Source organism: Gorilla gorilla, chromosome 6 (genome assembly GCF_029281585.2).
Source record: "Gorilla gorilla gorilla isolate KB3781 chromosome 6, NHGRI_mGorGor1-v2.1_pri, whole genome shotgun sequence".
In the NCBI taxonomy this organism is placed as follows: Eukaryota; Metazoa; Chordata; class Mammalia; order Primates; family Hominidae; genus Gorilla; species Gorilla gorilla.
The window spans coordinates 112,598,465-112,616,342 of NC_073230.2; the positions used below are offsets into that span (position 1 = coordinate 112,598,465).

Below are 17,878 nucleotides of genomic sequence, written 5' to 3' on the forward strand. Positions count from 1 at the left end.
ATAAGCAAATTTATAATCTGTTGTCATTTTCTTCTCTGTCCTGTAGTCATTTCAAAGTATTTACATAATTTTATTGTAAAATAAACTTTCCTGTAGCCTATGCTCCTATAAGCACTTAATACCTGCCAATTAACAGGTGGAGTAATTCAAATTCAATGAATTGTAGGCCAATGGAAAGCTCTTGGTGATGGAAACTGCTGGTTTAGGAAGAGATTAGATAGCAGGCTGAGTCATTAAAGGTATTGGTTTCAGGTGTCAGATAATCCTGGCTTCAAATTCTGGCTTCACTCAGGAAATTCTGATAAGTAATTTATCCTGTCTAACCCTCAATATTCCTATTCCTTAAAGTGGGATAATAATACTCCTTGGAGGAAATAATTAAAGAAACATATTATGCTTAGCATGGTACCCAGCACTATATGGTTATAATCAGCACTATACTGAGGTCAAGTATTCCTTGACACCCTCCTGTCCTGTTGCTTTGATGTGCTCCACTGTGCACCAAGGAACAAGAAAGGGGCTGGCTCCATTCTTCTTCAGCCTGGAAAAGCATATGGATTGTTTTCCCAGCACACTTGATTTTATGGCTGAAGGAAGATATGCTCTAAGAGATAGGGCACCCATGTCATAGTTCAAAAAGCCTCCATCATAAAAAATTCAACAATAAATTAAGACATTCCAAGTCAATGAAAAAAGTTGCAATTAAGAATTTTATTGTCATCTCTTCCTGCTAATTATGAAGCCATTAGGACTCATAACAGGCTTCTTTTTTCCTAAGAGTGTGAATAGGATAGAATAGCTTTCTTCACTATTATCGGTAATATAGTCAAGTTGAAAAAATTTTTAAAATGACAAGAAATGTACTTTGCTTTAGGACTTTCCATTTGGCTAAGATTTTCAGGGTGATTTCCAAAGTAATTTCTTTACACACTAGCAGAAGTTGACTCTGCCATGAAGGAAGACTATACCTAACAGAATTATGATATTGATATGTTTTTCTCTATTTTTTTCTGAGACATAATTCTAGAATTACATAGTGAAATGGGAGAGATTTATGGTGTTTTTTTTTTTTTGGCAAGTAAGCACACATTTCTCTTGGGAAGGAGTATGTGTCCTTTTCTTCCCTTGTAAAAGAAGCCAAAGAGTGGGTCCTGTTTCTGTGAAAACCTCACATAGAATGATAACAGAATTAAAGAGATTCTGCACCAGGTTTTGCATTCAACATACCTTGCTAACCATGTGCATTCCATATATCTTTACCCTTTCCCATTCTACTCAAAGCATGATTCCACTCAAAGCATGGGAACTCAGAGGATGTGTAGTGAACACGTTCTGAACTAAAATTGTGTTGTAACAGCCTTTTTTAGGAAATTGAAACATTCTTTTCATAGGCTTACATGTACTTCATTGCACTCTTAATTTTCTCATATACTTTTTCATTATTGGTTTCTAAACCACTTTGATGATTATCAAAGTAATAAAGGTTCATTATAGAATCCTTAAAAAGTGTGACAGCAAGAAAAAGTCACTCGTATTCTGCTATCTAGAGGCAAATGCCTACTCCCTAGAGCTAATGAACAGGTGCAATACTTAAAATGCTATGCAAAATGTTCTACCAATGAAAAAACTCCATTTTAACTCCTTCATCTTTAGATGTTTTTGCAAATTCACTATGTTTATATCCATATAACTCATAAGGTCTTTGAGGGTGGGCCTTCCATTCGTCTGCTTTTTGGATAAATATTGGGAAATAATTCATATTGGTTCATCAGGAAATTGTCTTGTCTAAAGTTTTTCTCCAGTTTCAAGAATTTAGTCATTTCTCAATGTCTAAATTATTAAAAAATAACAGACCTGATTAAGACATGGAAAATCAACATTAAACAAGGGTGTGCATTTTCTCCATTTTATAAAATTGACCTCAAATCAGTGGCTATGCTAAATTTGCTTAGCTATTGACATTTTGTCCCTTCTCCTCTCTTTCTCCCTTTCTACTTACTTGTAGTATAAGCCTTCAGCCAACTTATATGCTCCCTGAAAATAGGAATGCTATTAATCTACCTGTAATTAAAATAAGAAACCAAACAATCAGGCAGGGATTCACCATCTTGTATCATGGCTTCCCAAAACTACAGCTTCTGTTTGTAAGTCCTTATTAAGGGTGTCGTCCTAAGAAACTGAATTTGTCAGCCTCCTTCTTTGGACTCTCAGCTTCCATGGTCTTTGGAGAGATGAGATTTTGCTATGTTGTCCTGGAGTACAGTAGCTATTCATAGCTAATCTTAACTAACCTGCACATTGTGCACATGTACCCTAAAACTTAAAGTATTAAAAAAAAGATTAGCATGAGAAAAATGTCTAATTTTCTGTAAAGAAAATTCCATCAGACTAACAGTGGAATTCTTGTTAGAAACCTTATAAGCCAGAAGAGATTGGGATCCTATTTTTAGGTTTCTAAAGAAAAAAACTGTTAACCATGAATTCTGTATTCTATTAGAATACGTAGATGAGATCATAGTACACAGTAGCCACAAACTCCTGAAATCAAGTGATCCTTTTGCTTCTGCTTCCTGAGTAGCTGGGAATACAGGCATGTGCCATGCCTGACTACCAAAAACATTTAAAAAGAGTAGGTTGAAAATTATTGCCTCTTCATGCCCAGTACATCACTACTACAATCAGCATTTGATAAAGCCACTACACTAAGGATATCTATAACCAATGAACTCATAGAGACCTTTGCCACTGAATGCTCAAGAACCAAGGCCAAATGACCCTACACAGCATACATTATAGTCACATCCTCAAGAGAAAAAAAATTCCATCCAAATGAAAGTAAATTTAAAAAAAATGAGATAGTTTCTTGAGATGAGAAGGAAGCAGCAGAACAATTCTGGAAGCATGCAAAAACAGAGTATTAAAAAATCATACTAATTCTGTAAAATGGATCCTAACCAAAATGAAGTCCTTGAAATACCAGATAAAGAATTCAAAATATTAATTTTAAATAATCTCAATGAGATCCAAGAGAAAGGTAAAAGCTAACACAAAAACATCAGACAATCAATTCAGGATATGAATGACAAATTTACCAAAGATATAAGTATGTCTTTTTTTTTTTTTTTTTAGAAAACCCAAACCCCAAACAAAACTTTTAGAAATGAAAAATTCATTGAAGGAATTACAAAACATAGTTGAAAGTTTTAACAATAGACTAGACCAAGCAGAAGAAATAATCTCAGAGCTTGAATACAGGTTTTTCAAGCTAACACAGTCAGACTGAAAGAAAGAACAAGAATTTTAAAAATGAACAAAGACTTTGAGAAACAAGAGATTATGTAAAATGTCCAAACCTATGAGTCAAAGGTATTACCGAGGGAGAAGAAAAGCAAAAACTCTGGAAAGTCTATTTGAGGAAGTAATTGAGGAAAACATCCCTAAAGACTTGCTAAAGATTTAGACGTCCAGATTTAAGAGGCTCACAGAACTCCAGAAAAATACATTGTAAGGATGTCACCAAGTTATATAGTCATCAGACTATCTAGAGACAGTGTGAAGGAAAAAATCTTAAGATTAGCATGGGAAAAATGTCTAATTATCTGTAAAGAAAATTCCATCAGACTAACAGTGGAATTCTTAATAGAAACCTTATAAGCCAGAAGAGATTGGGATCCTATTTTTAGGTTTCTAAAGAAAAAAACTATTAATCAGGAATTTTGTATTCTATTAGAATTAAGCTTCATAAACGAAGAAGAAATAGTCTTTCCCAGACAAGCAAATGCTAAGGGAATTCATTACTAGACCAATCCCACAAGAAATGCTAAGGGAGTTCTAAACATAGAAATTAAAGATCAATACTCACCATCCTAAAAACAAATGACAGTATAAAACTCACAGGTCTTATAAAACATTTACACTAATGAGACTGCAAAGCAACAAGATAACAACTAACATTATAACAGGAACAAAAACTCACATGTCAATATAGTTCTTGAACAGAAATGGATTAAATGCTCCATTTAAAAGATACAGATTGGCAGAATGGATTAAAAAACACAATCCAACCATACACTGCTTACAAAAAATCCCACCTAACTGGTAAAGACACTTACAGACTAAAGATAAAGAGATGGAAAAACATATTCCAAACAAACAGAAACCAAAAATGAACAGAAACAGCTATACTTATCTAAGATAAAACAGACTTTAAATCAACAAGAAAAAAATAAGACAAACATTATAAAATGATAAAAGGATCAATTCAACAAGAAGATATAGTAGCAATCCTAAATATATATGCACCCAACACTGGAACGTACAGATTCACAGAACAAATACTACTAGACCTAAGAAAATAGAAGGGGTGCAATATATACAATAATAGTAAGAGACTTCAACATGTCACTGACAGCACCATACAGATCACTGAGACAGAAATTCAACAAATAAACACTGGACTTAAATTGGACTTTAGGACAAATGAACCTAACAGACATTTACAGAATATTCTACCAAACAACCACAGAATATACATTTTTCTCATGAGTGCATGAAAGATTCTCCAGGACAGGCCATATGTTAGGCCACAACACAAGTCTCAATAAATTTAAAAAAATCAAAATCATATCTAATACCTTCTCAAATGACAGTAGAATAAAACTAGAAATTAATTCTAAGGGAAACTCTTAAATTACACAAATACATGAAAATTAAACAACCTGCTCCTGAATGATCTTTGAGTTAATGACAAAATGAACACAGAAATTAAAAAAAATTTTGAAATGAGTGAAAATAGAGACATAACATAACAAAACTTCTAAGATATAGCAAAAGCAGTGCTAAGAGAGAAGGCTATAACCTTAAATTCCTACATAAAAAATAGATCACAAAGTAACAACATAATATTGCACCTCAGGGAACTAGAAAAGCAAGAATGAACCAAATCCAAAGCTATCAGAAGAAAATAAATAATGAAGATCAGAGCAGAACTAAATGAAATAGAGACCAAAAAAAAATTCAAAGGATCAACCATATGAAAAAGTTGTTCTTTTAAAAGGTGAACCAAGTTGACCAATCACTAGCTAGACTAACCAAGAAGAGAAGAGAGAATATTCAAATAAGCAGAATAAAAAATGAAAAAGGAGACATTACAACTGCTACCACAAAAATACAGAAGATAATCAGTGATTACTATAAACATCTTTATGTGCACAATCCAGAAAACCTAGAGAAAATGGATACATTCCTGGAAACGTACCTCCTCCTAAGATTGAAGCAGGAAGAAATAGAAACCCGGAACAGACAAATAACAAGTAGTGACACTGAATCAGTAATAAAAAATCTCCCAACAAATAAAAGCTCTCGGGACGAGACTAATTCACAGCTGAATTCTACAAGATGCACAAAGAAAATCTTGTACCAATCCTGCTAAAACTGTTCCAAAAACTGAGGAGGGAATCCTTCATAACTCATTCTATGAAGTCAGTATAAACCTGATACCAAAGCCAGGCAAGGACACAACAAAAAAGGAAAACTGCAGATCAATATCCCTTATGAACATAGATGCAAAAGTCCTTAACAAAATATTAGCAAACTGAATCCAACAGCACATCTAAAAGATAATACAACATGATCAAGTGGGTTTCATTCCAGGGATGCAAGGATGGCTCAACCTATGCAAATCATCTTAACAGATGCAGAAAAGCATTTGATAAAATTCAGCATCCTTTCACAATAAAAACCCTCAACAAACTAGGTGTAGATAGAACATACCTCAAAATAATGAAGGCTGTATATGACAAACCCAAAGCCAACATAATATGGAATGGGGAAAAAGTCAAAGCATTCCCTCTAAGAACTGGAACATGATGAGGATACCCACTTTCACCACTCCTATTCACTATAGTAATGCAAGTACGATCTAGAGCAATCAGGCAAGACAAAGAAATAAAAGGCACCCAAATTTGAAAATATAAAGTCAAATTATCTCCGTTTGGTTATGATATGATCTTATACCTAAAAAATCCTAAAAAATTCTCTCAAAGACTCCTAGATTTGATAAATGACTTCAGTAAAGATTCAGGATATAAAATCAACGTACAAAAATCAAGAACATTTATATACAACAATAATAAACGGAGGATAAAATCAAGACGTCAATCCCATTTACAATAGCTACAAACAAAATACCTAGGAATACATTTACCCAAGGAGGTGAATGATCTCTACAAGAGAAACTATGAAACACTGATGAAAAAAAAAACTGTAGGACAAAAACAAATGGAGAAACATCCTATACTCATGGATTAGAAGAACCAATATGATTAAAATGATCACACTGCCCAAAGCAATCTACAGCTTCAAGGCAAATCCTATCAGAATACTAATGTCATTTTTCACAGAATTAGAAAAAAAAAATCCTAAAATTCATACGGAACCAAAAGAAAGTGAATAGCCAAAGCAATCCTAAGCAAAAAGAACAAAGCTGGAGGCATCACATTACCTCACTTCAAATTATACTACAAGACTATAGTAAACAAAACTGCATGGTACTGGTATAAAAATAGACATATACATCAATGGAACAGAATAGAGAGCCCAGAATAATGCCACCTACAGACAGCCAACTGATCTTAAACAATATTCAAAAAAACATACACTAGGGAAAGAACACCCTATTCAATAAATGGTGCTGGGAAAATTGGATGGCCATTTGCAGAATAATGAAACTGGACCCATATCTCTTACCATACACAAAAATTAACTCAAGATGGAATAAATACTTAAATGTAAGATATGAAACTATAAAAATCCTAGAAGAAAACTGATATGGTTTGGATTTGTGTCCCTGCCCAAATCTCATGTCAAATTGTAGTCCCCAATATTGGAGGAGGGGCCTGGTGGGAGGTGACTGGATCATGGGGGTGGATTTCCCCCTTGCTGTTCTTGTGATAGTGAGTTCTCACAAGATTTGTTTGTTTAAAAGTGTGTAGCACCTCCCCCTTCACTCTCTCTTCCTCCTTCTCTGGCCATGTAAAACGTGCCTGCTTCCCTTTGGCCTTCTGCCATGATTGTAAGTTTCCTGAGCCCTCCTAGCCATGCTTCCTGTACAGCCCATGGAACTGCGAGACAACTAAATCTCTTTTCTTTATAAATGACCCAGTCTCAGGTAGTTCTTTATAGCAGTGCAAGAATGGATTAATATAGAAAATCTAGGAAAAACTCCTGAACACTTGCCTAGGCAAAGAATTAATGACTAATAGCTCAAAAGCACAGACAACAAAAACAAAAACAAAAAGACAAAGGGGCTTCAATTAAGCCCAAAGTTTCTGCACAGTAAAAGAAATAATCAACACAGTGAACAGACAACCTACAGATTGGGAGAAAATATCTGCAAACTATGCATCTGAGAAGGGACTAATATCCAGAATTAACAGTGAACTCAAATACCTTGACAAGAAAAAACATACAGTTCCATTAAAAAGTTGACAAAGGACATGGGCAAACAGTTTTCAAAAGAAGACATACAAATGACCAACAAGTATATAAAATGCTAAGCATCACTAATTATCAGAGAAATGCACATTAAAACCACAATGAGATACCATCTTACTCCAATCAGAATGGGTATCATTAAAAAGTAAAAAAATAACAGATACTGGTGAGGACGTGGGGGAAAAGGAAACTCTTATACACTTTTGGTGGGAATTTAAATTAGTAAAACCTCTGGAAAACCGTAGAGATATCTCTCAAAGAATGAAAATTAGAACTACCATTTGATCCAGCAGCCTCACTACTGAGTATCTACCCGAAGAAAAAGAAATCAGTATATTAAAAGGGAAACCTTTACTTGTATGTTTATTGCAGCACCGTTCATAATAGTAAAGCCATGGAATCCACTAAAATGTTCATTAATGGATGATTAAAGAATATGTCACACACACAAACACACCATGGAATACTACTCAGCCATGAAAAAGAATGAAATCGTGTCTTTTGCTGCAACATAGCTGGAACTGGAGGCCATTATCCTAAGTGATATTACTTAGAAAGTTGTAGACCACATGCTGTCACTTACAAGTGGGAGCTAAATAATGTGTACACATGGACATAGACAGTAGAATAATAGGCACTGGAGACTCAGAAAGGTGGGAGGGTGGAAGGGGGGTGAGGGATGATAAATTACGTTGTACCCTATTTGGGTGAGAGTTACACTAAAAGTCCAGACTTCACCACTATGCAATATATTCATATACAAAACTACATTTGTACCCACTGAATCCTTAAAAATAAAAATAAAAATAGAAAGACAAAAACCAAAGAGTTGGTGATTAATAACAGGTATAAGAAATGTACAGACATGCAACCCAAGAGCTTAAAATATCTTCTGTCATTGTCATAAGTGGTATCGACTTTAAAATGATGCAAAATTCCAAAAATTCACTTGAAAATGAAAGAAAGATAAAAGATTTAAAAATGTATATATCCAAGTTTTCTTTCTATACTATTTTCTGAAAAGGAGGTAAAAGTTTCACTAGTTTTTTTAGAGATGATGTTTCCTTCTGTGTGTTGTCTGCATGTAAAAGAAAAGCATTCCAGATGTTGTGGTAGTTACTAAGAGAAGAATGGGTCTTATTTTAATACATGCAGTATGATAAATATTTATGTTAATTTTATACAACATTCAAAGAAAATGTTAGGATATCCCTTGCCATCAACTGTGAATTTCAGTTTCAAGGTTTTATGCATTTTTTATTTATGTATGTTGAAACATTCTAGCATCTAATACTGCTGACTTCACTGGCTTTTTTTTTTTTTCTGATTGCACATCCCTGGGCTTCTAACAGAATGCAAAGGAGAAATGGAAGAAAGGGTGTTTAATGAATTGCAAGACCATGACTTAGAAATGCGATTAAGTCTGTGCTGACGAACAAAAGCACAGGAAGACTCTACATCAATGGCATGTGATTATGACAGGCATAAACACTAACCATTATCAATTGCCCACATGTTTCCCAGGATTGGTCCTGTTTGTCTCCAGCGAATCCTGGTGTTCCGGGTTAGTGCTGCGTTAGGAAGGGGAATTGTTATTCTGTTCCACCTGCAAGAAATTTAGCACAAAACCATCTTCACAACTATGTTCATATCTTTAGAATCTATTTTACATGGTTTTCATGTTCTAGCTTCTGTGTGCTTGGAAAAGCACTAAAGTTTACCAATAAACTCTTTAAATTCACTTGTGGAATTTGTTTGTATCTTTAAAACAGACATACAATTTGTAAAAACATCCACGGCATGCCACAGCAATGGATTTGTTATTTTATATTACTTAAACATTTTTAAAGTTTTAATTTATTGTTAGAGACAGGGTCTTGCTCTGTTGTCCAGGCTGGAGTGCAGTGGCACAATCATAGCTCACTGCAGCCTCAAAATCCTGGGCTCAAGCTATGCTCCTGCCTCAGCCTCCTGAGTAGGTAGGACTACAGAAGCATACTACCACACCCAGCTAATTTTTAATTTTTATATCTGTAGAGACAAGGTCTCATACTATGTTGCCCACACTGGTCTCAAACTTCTGATCTCAAGAAATCCCCTTACCTTGGCCTCCCAAAGTGCTGGGATTACAGGTGTGAGTCATCATACCTAGCCAATTTATTCTTAATAGTGAGGGATATTTAGTTTTTATATATTCTTTTAAGAAATTTTTCCATCAATGCTCAGACCTTAGATATTATCTTATGCTAGGCATCTGTGTAGAGATGTACTGCTAATTAGCACCAACTATTTTTATTTTTTGTTCTCCCCTAGCCCTACACACATTTAAAAGGGGATAACAAAGAAAATAATTCCCAACTTAATTTTGCCATTCTTGCAAATATTTTTACTATTCTCATAATGCTTATTCTGTAATGTGGCAAGTATTTTATATAATCATCTTTAATTCTCCTAATAGCCCCCAATGAGGTATATTAAATCTTTAATTATACAGAAAAAAGTGGAAAGTCAGGGAGAGTAAATATGATTACACAGAATGGAATCCAGGTCCAATTTCAAAATTTAACTTTCTTCCATTTTTTCTATGCTGCATTTCTCTATAAGTAGCGTGGCAATAAATCTTTTGGCAATAACCACAGAACTGCCATATAGAATTTAAGTTCATGCAGTCCAAAATATAAGTCAAGTACATAAAGAATGAATGGCCTTACAAATGGTAATCGTAATCTTGCATCCAGTTTACCAAAGATACTATCTTTCTTTCTTTCTTTTTTACAAGACCACTTTTAAAGAGGTTAGGTTTCTTACCTATTATGACAAAAATGCTAATTTCAGGATAACTCACTGATTTTTATTCTGCAACATGGATTCAAGTATTTCAATATCTCAGAGAGAATGTACTCACCCACTGTAGTTTTCAGAGGAGTAGACAGTGCTGTGTGGGAGGTGGGGTCCAGCACAGATCTCAGGTAAGCATTCAGTGTGAAGGAGGGACCAGGAGCGCCCATGGTTGGTAGAAAACTCCAAGCTGACACTAATAAAACCAGAACAAGCACACACAAAAGGTGGGGAGGGTAAAGATAACAAATAAAATGAAATTTTCAACTCTGGTTAAGTACATTAAACAACTGTAAAAACAGTGTAAAATTTTTTAAAGATGCGGTTTCCTAAATGATTGTTTTCTCTTTCACTAAAGTCTGACCAGCTTTCAAAGGGCAATCAGTTAAATTACTGCTATAAACAAACTATGTTTCAAAGACAACAAATGGTAACTTGAGTTTGTGCTCTTGAGTTTGATAGGTGGCAAGGCAATTACCATGTCTCACACTGTCACTTCATCCTGTGAATGTGACACCGACAAAATTCCTAGAAAAAATATGAGCAACACTTGGGCAAGTGAAACTGAGAAGTCATAGCTCTTGAAGTGCTAATTGATTTCCATGCTTATTATTAGCAGGTCACCAGCCGACAGGAGGTCAAGCTTTTTTTCAGTTGCTTTTTTTTTTTTTCTCTCTTAGCAATCTGTTGTAATGGATGGTTGCCACAGCACATGCAAACACCTCTGATACCTAAGATCAAGCTCTTAGAATGAAGCCATTCCTACTTGAAATCTATCCAATCATACCCCTCATATTAATTGAAGAACTTTTCTTTTGGCAAAAGTGTGTTATTTCATCAATGAATATTTTACTTAAAATCCAGTTAAAGCTCTACCTAGAAACTACCTCTTATTTAATAGCCAAATCTGCAAACTCATTTTTAGTTTTGCACACTTACAAAATAGGGCTTCCTACCTGTTACCAGGCTGATGCGTTCCACATCCCAGATTGATGGAAAACTGTATCATGTGAGACATTGTAGAAGGGAGAACAGGCAAGACATGGAAAAAGTCTACAGCCCAGACATTCCTATTATGTCCTTGATGGTTCTTTTGCCTGAGACAAAATTTGGTAGCAGGAGTCTGAAGTTCAGGATTGATGACCACAGAAACCAAAGACGGAACCTTTCAAACAAAGGAGACCAGAATCACTCAAAATCCTTTCTAGGCTAGTCCATGTAAATTCTCCTAGATTTGACCTAATGAACGCTATGTACATAACTGCCATTTATTAAGCACCAGGACACGTCCTTCGTGTTGCATTTGTTATTTCATGAAGAAGATGCTATCCTCAAGGAGCATTCGATTTAGTGACTCAGAATTCTTCCTGTGCACGAGGTGGGGGTCTCTGCGTGTGTTTGATCAGGCTCTCCCTAACTGAAGATAAACTGATATAAGGTCTTTAAGAGTTATCTAAGCATGTGTATCCATTTCATTTAATTAGCACAAGACAAAGGCAACTTGACATTTATACTTTATCATCAGTCCTCTTTGAAAGTGGATTGGTATCAAGCTAAGGGATTTCCAAACTAGTATTGTGAAAATAGGACAGAAACAACCAGAGCCAATGAGTCAATGCATTATAACTCACAAAGCTGATTTGATATGAGGCATGAAGATGACCATGGCAGGTATAGTTCTACCTTGCCACTGCTGGAAATATCGTCTTTTATGAAATCCCAAATGGTATAACTTGGGTTACCCTTGCATGTGGAATGTGCTGGATATTCACTCTGGTTGTTTCCCATTCTAACCTTGATGTTTGTTTTGTCTTTCTAACTTAAACCCTGAAATGCTAGATGTTAGCTGCGTTTAAGCTTTTAAAAGTACTTAGGGTACCATCAGTGCAAAGAAAAGGCTAACTAACAATGAGTATGTGGGTGTGGCCTCAGCACAAACAAATCTACTTTTACAAAAAATAATTTTACACTTTATGACGAGTATCTCACATAATTTTGAAGACGTTTGCAAATAACCAGAGCTAACACCTGTTCTATACGCAAAGGGTAAAGAAAAAAGGCCAACCTCAATCGGTAGCTCTAGTTAGCAAAGAAAAAAGCAAAGATAACCTGTGCTTCTACAGTGTCTTCTACCTAGGAGATCTCAAAATGCTGGACAAATACTCATTATGACTGACAGCAAGTGCATGAGGGGGCATAATTAGAGTTACATTTAGGGCTTTCTTGGGGACAAGAATAACTGTCAGAGTATTGAGTTCTGCCTTACTGTCTGATGGACTGTAATTCACTCTTCCTTCCTGATAACTCCTTTTTCATTTGTATTAGGAAAAAATATGAATGTTGAAATGTCTATTTCACTTTTAAAGAAACCTGGTGACCTCTGGCCTGTCAGAACAGGGATGTATCTTCTGCATCTGGAGTGGTCTTTGTGGTTTTGACTTGGGCTTGTCCAGGGTGGTCTGAGGTGGTCTATTTGCCACACAGACTGGCATGTGTACCTTATATGAGGAATAGGAAAGGGTATCCAGTGTTATATGCTCTTTTCTTCCTTCAATTTTTGCATACAGGATTATGTCATTTTCATGAGAATTTCCAGGGTCACAAATTCCTCCTGCACAAAACAAAAATTTTAAGTTGCTAGTACCAACTAGCATCCATAAACATATCAAATATAGTGTTAAATTTCAGAATGAAAAATCATTATAGTACCCAGATGTCACTTAAGAATAACCCTAAACAAAGGCAAACAGACTCAAGGAAATAATTTATAACGATAGTTCAAGTAGGCCATGCTAAAGATCAAAGACTTGACATTTGTGAAGGCCAAAGTAGCTATTTGCTTCATGAGATTACTCAAATAATTGTCTACTTTGAGCAGCAACTACACATCCATGTTCTAACCCACATTAAAAAGATTTGTTCTGCTTTTTAATAAACTGTTATTTCCTTAATTTGAGGGTTTTTTATGACCAAAGTTCAGAACCTGTTGGTTATGGTTTTAAAACAAGGGTGATGACTTCCTGCGTCAAGGAATTCTGAAGTAGTGTTAGTCAAACTGTTGCACATAGTATCTTTAATATTTTAGCATATTATTTGTACTTTAAATGCAATTTGTTTTACATTTTTCATTTTTATATTTGGTACCTCATTTGATTATTAGAAGGCACATAGAGTATTTTATTCTCTATTACTCTACTTTACAGTCATGGAAAACAATATGCCATTGAAGCTGAAGAGCAATTAAGATCATCTTGATGATGGTACTGAATGACAGAGCAGGTACCTGAAGCTAAGATCATGTAACTAACTAGTGGAGGAGCCAGGGGTACATGTATGTCTTCTAACCTATTATTTTCATAACTTCAGTCCATCAATAATTCTTTTTAAAATATTTTATTTTGTAGAGACGGGGTCTCCCTATGTTGCACAGGCTGGTCTTGAACTCCTGGGCTCAAGCAATCCTCCTACCTTTGTCTTCTAAAGCATTAAGACTGTAGGCATGAGCCACCACGCCTAGCCCCAGTCAATAATTCTTGCTACTGTTTGCTTCTATTAACTGTCTGTATAACCTGAATATTAAAGGATGACATGTCTAACTAGAAGGCTCTCTTAAGCCACCATTATCCTTCATAATAGTACCAACCAAAACAGCTGGGACTATGGGCATGTACATGTATTTCCTGGCAAATATTCTATCCCTAAGTCCCTACATTTATAACACTAACTTCTTTTTCTTTTATTACTATCTTTCTAAAATTCCTTCAGTTCCTAAATCAATCACCATCAATGTAAATTTTTATCTACAGGCAATTGCTGTTGCTAATACTCTCTGGTGACAGTAAAACAACATCAACATTCTAGAATAAAACTACCCTCTGAGAGTTAATCTAGTAAAATACACAAATAATGGCTGAGACTTAGCATTTGATATTAAATAAACTAAGAAGAAAGCGACAATTGTTTGTAAATGCCTGGGTCAAATTCGACCTGAGTAATTGGGTCTGATCTTGGGGAGAAATGACTGATATGTGATATTAAGCAGGAAAGCTAGAACTGAATTAGTACAATAAACTTCATGAACAATAGAAGGAATATTAGACAAAAGTAGATATCAGAAGGCAAGACTTTCATAGGATGTCCATACACTGGGTAGGAATAGAGAAGTCCTTAATGACCAAGGCAAATCTTGAAGATTCATTTGCAAAATGTGTCCCACAGTGGAACAGGCTGCATCAGGCTACCATAGTTCTGGAACCGCTGCCATTAAAATTACTGGGTGATATATATCTTTTTCGATCCCATAAACATTGATTATTCCCTCATGCTTAGCACTTAAATTTCCATAGCCTATTGATGAGAATTATGATTTGTTCATAAGCCTCCTCTGAGCTTAGAGGATGAGTCAGTCTCCAATTTGTCAGCTCTGGGGTAATTAAGAAAACTCATTTTCTGAATCTATAAACCTGAGACCTGTACAGTTGACTGCAATAACCTCATTAAGGTCACCTATGAGGCCCATTCTGATTGGCCAGGTGTCTTCTCTATATGACACATCTTACTTCATCTCCTGCAATGCAACAACTTTTGATGATCTAAATTAATAATTTAAATAACAGATGATTTATATTTGGCTTTGAAAATACACTATTGGAATTATGTTGTGCAAATATTCTTAACTAAACTGTCCTAGGTGAATTCTAAAATTATTTGGCATATCTGAGTATACATCAGTTGGAAGCAACCCAGGAAGTTGGCTTGATGGCAGAAAAGCTAGTGTCTGACTTGAAAACTAAGCCCTTTAAGACAAACTGGAGATGGCTGTAGGAATCTGGGGGTGAGCCTGTTACTAGAGTTTCTAGCTGAGCCAGGGAAGGAGAGAGTTTAGCACACATTCTCACTCCATTGGTGTGCTCCTAGAACAGCTCAGTTTATGGGATAGCAGTGAGTTACAGGGTGAAGCCATGGTCTGAAAGGTTTTACAGGTAGATCAAATTTTCTAGCTCATGACACACTGCTTTTATGTTTGAGTCATTTGTGAGAAAACTGCCCAATAATTTTGTTTATTCCCAAGGAAATTTGTGGGTTTTTGTTCTGACAAAGAGTTGATGTTGCAAATGGTGGTTGGTACTGTATGGATCAGGGTTTCTTTTGGAGCCAGACTCCTTCAGTATTATTAATAATAACATAAGGGTAAAAATGCCTACTTTTCAGTAGATACTTACTATGAACCATGCACCATGTAAAATCAAGTACAAGGATTATCTCTTTTCATCCCCTAGCAACATTTTCAGGTATATAGATCCACTTTGCTGATAGTGAAACAGAGGCCAAGAAAGGTTATATAATGTGCCCATAGTCCCAAAGTAAAGCATGTCTTTAATGTTATTCTGTTTGACTTCAAATCTTTACTACCACTCAATAGGTAAGTCTTGGAGGATGGTTTTTTCAAAGCATTGAAATCTGGCATGCTACACATGTTAGGCACATGTAATTTGGCATATAATAAATATTTACTGGATTAGGTAATTTGAACTGAGAATGGAGAAGTCAGGTATGGTGACAATGTATATCTCACCCTAATAATGTTTACTGTTCAACAACCTGTGGAGAAAAATCTTATGATTTTGACATTTATATCATATATTCAAGCATTTCCTTACATGCTTCAGTGTTATGATAAATACAGCTACTAAAGCCATTGTAATTGACGGTCTCTGGAGAAAAAATCCACGTGAAAATGAAATTCCTATTAGAAAACAAAACTTTTAAATTGAGGATTATATATAAATACGTATATATGAGAATATATATATATAAGGATATTTATAATTATATATTAAGGATTTACCAAAAAAGGACAAAAAAGGTGAATAATCACAGGCAGTGTGGGTTTAGTGCACCATACCTAATGACGCAGGCACTGAACTATCAGTTTTCTCTAATTTAATTAATCTGTTTTCTGTAACTTCTCTCTGCTCTCTTAAGAACAGTTCATGAACTGCATCTGCCCTTCAGAGATAACTGAAACACACGTGAGAGCCACACCCAGCCCAGAATGGCAGAAGAAAAAAGTCCTAAAGGAGCCAAGACTTTAAAATGATGACAGATTTTATCTGAAAGATTCTTCCGGGAGCAATTTATAGTTCTGTGAAGTGTCAATGACAGCAGCTTCTACAGGGAGATATGGATTCTTCTTCAGCTGCATAGCCTTTGGCACCTTGTGGAAAGGTGTGACTCGGAGGCATCTTGTACAGAAATTAAGGTGCAGGAAGATTTCAATAAAAACAAACGGGGCAGTCAGTTTTAAAATATTTTAAATATTGTTTTAAGTCATTTTTAAAGAATAATAATAGGCAGTAAACTGTTGTGCTGCCCTAATTGCAGTAAAAATTCAAAGAAAAGGGTACAATGTGAGCTAAAAGAGCTGGGCATATAGCAGATGCCTAGTAAATATTTGTTGGAGGAACAATAAACAAATACATGAATGAGTTGATGTCTCTTAAGTTATTTTTTGTCTAATTCACTGCATTCTGGTTCTAAGAACAATGCTCTATACTGGTCCTCAATGAATGTGTTGAATACGTCAATATATGAATAAAGGAAATAGACGTTGAACTGAACTTTGAAAGTTGAGCAAGTTTTCCAGAAATATGCTCACAGCAGACTGATATGAACCAAGGGCAGAACATATAGTCAGGGCCTGAGAGGGAGAGAGTGTGATGTAATCCAGATTAACAATCAGTCTGATTTTCCTAAGGTACTGTATTTAGTGAGGGGCTACTTATAACTATCTCATTCTAAATCTCTTTCCATATGGCTTTATTTCCCATCAGCCAACAAAGTTTTAAAGTATTTTCTATAGGTCCAGTCCTATCCTATCTATCCTGCCCTATCGTATCCTACCATATTCCATCCTACCATAACCTACCCTATCCTTACTCTACCCTATGCCACCCTACCCTATCCTATCCATCTATCCCATCCTAAAAACACCTTTCCTGGGTGCTGCTGTTCCCTCAAGATCTGGCCACCATTTCTTTTCTTCTCTCTACTGATAAAACTCTTGAAGTAGCCGTCCTCCTCTTTCAGTGACACATTTTTATTTTTATTTTTATTTTTAACTCCATGTATTATACTTGGGCTTTTCAGGCACCACACCATTGGGGAAACTCCCTCCAAAGTCACTGGTGGCCTCTCAGCCCTTATCCTGGTTGATCTCTCTCTCTCTCTCTGGCATTCCTTACACTGTTGATCATCTCCCTGCCATTACCCCCAAACCACTGTCTTCCTCCTCCTGTAGGCTCCAATGACACCTTCCGCCCACCTCTGTTTATGTTCTTTCTCAGACTCCTTTACTACTATTTTCCCCTCTACTTATACCTAGATGAGGGTTCTCCCTAAGAATTGTTTGTCTTATGCTACCTTCTGCTTGGGAGAACATAGCAGTTCTAGTGGCTCCAGTTATCACCTGCATATGGATGATTTTCGAATCTGATTCAAATTCTGAATAGAATTTCTCCCTCCATATGGCATTCCAGAAACCTGA

General features: G+C 35.6%; 1 protein-coding gene across 1 annotated transcript in view; it reads right to left on the bottom strand.

The window, feature by feature from the left end:
- The window catches only part of RELN (reelin), a 520,733-nt gene that overhangs the window by 169,200 nt on the left and 333,655 nt on the right, over positions 1-17,878 (bottom strand). The window contains exons 13-16 of the mRNA XM_031013029.2: positions 12,831-12,943; positions 11,289-11,497; positions 10,400-10,528; positions 8,991-9,100 (exon numbers count right to left, since the gene is read on the bottom strand). Coding sequence (XP_030868889.2) covers positions 8,991-9,100; positions 10,400-10,528; positions 11,289-11,497; positions 12,831-12,943 — 561 coding nt within the window. The remainder of the gene's footprint in view (positions 1-8,990; positions 9,101-10,399; positions 10,529-11,288; positions 11,498-12,830; positions 12,944-17,878) is intronic.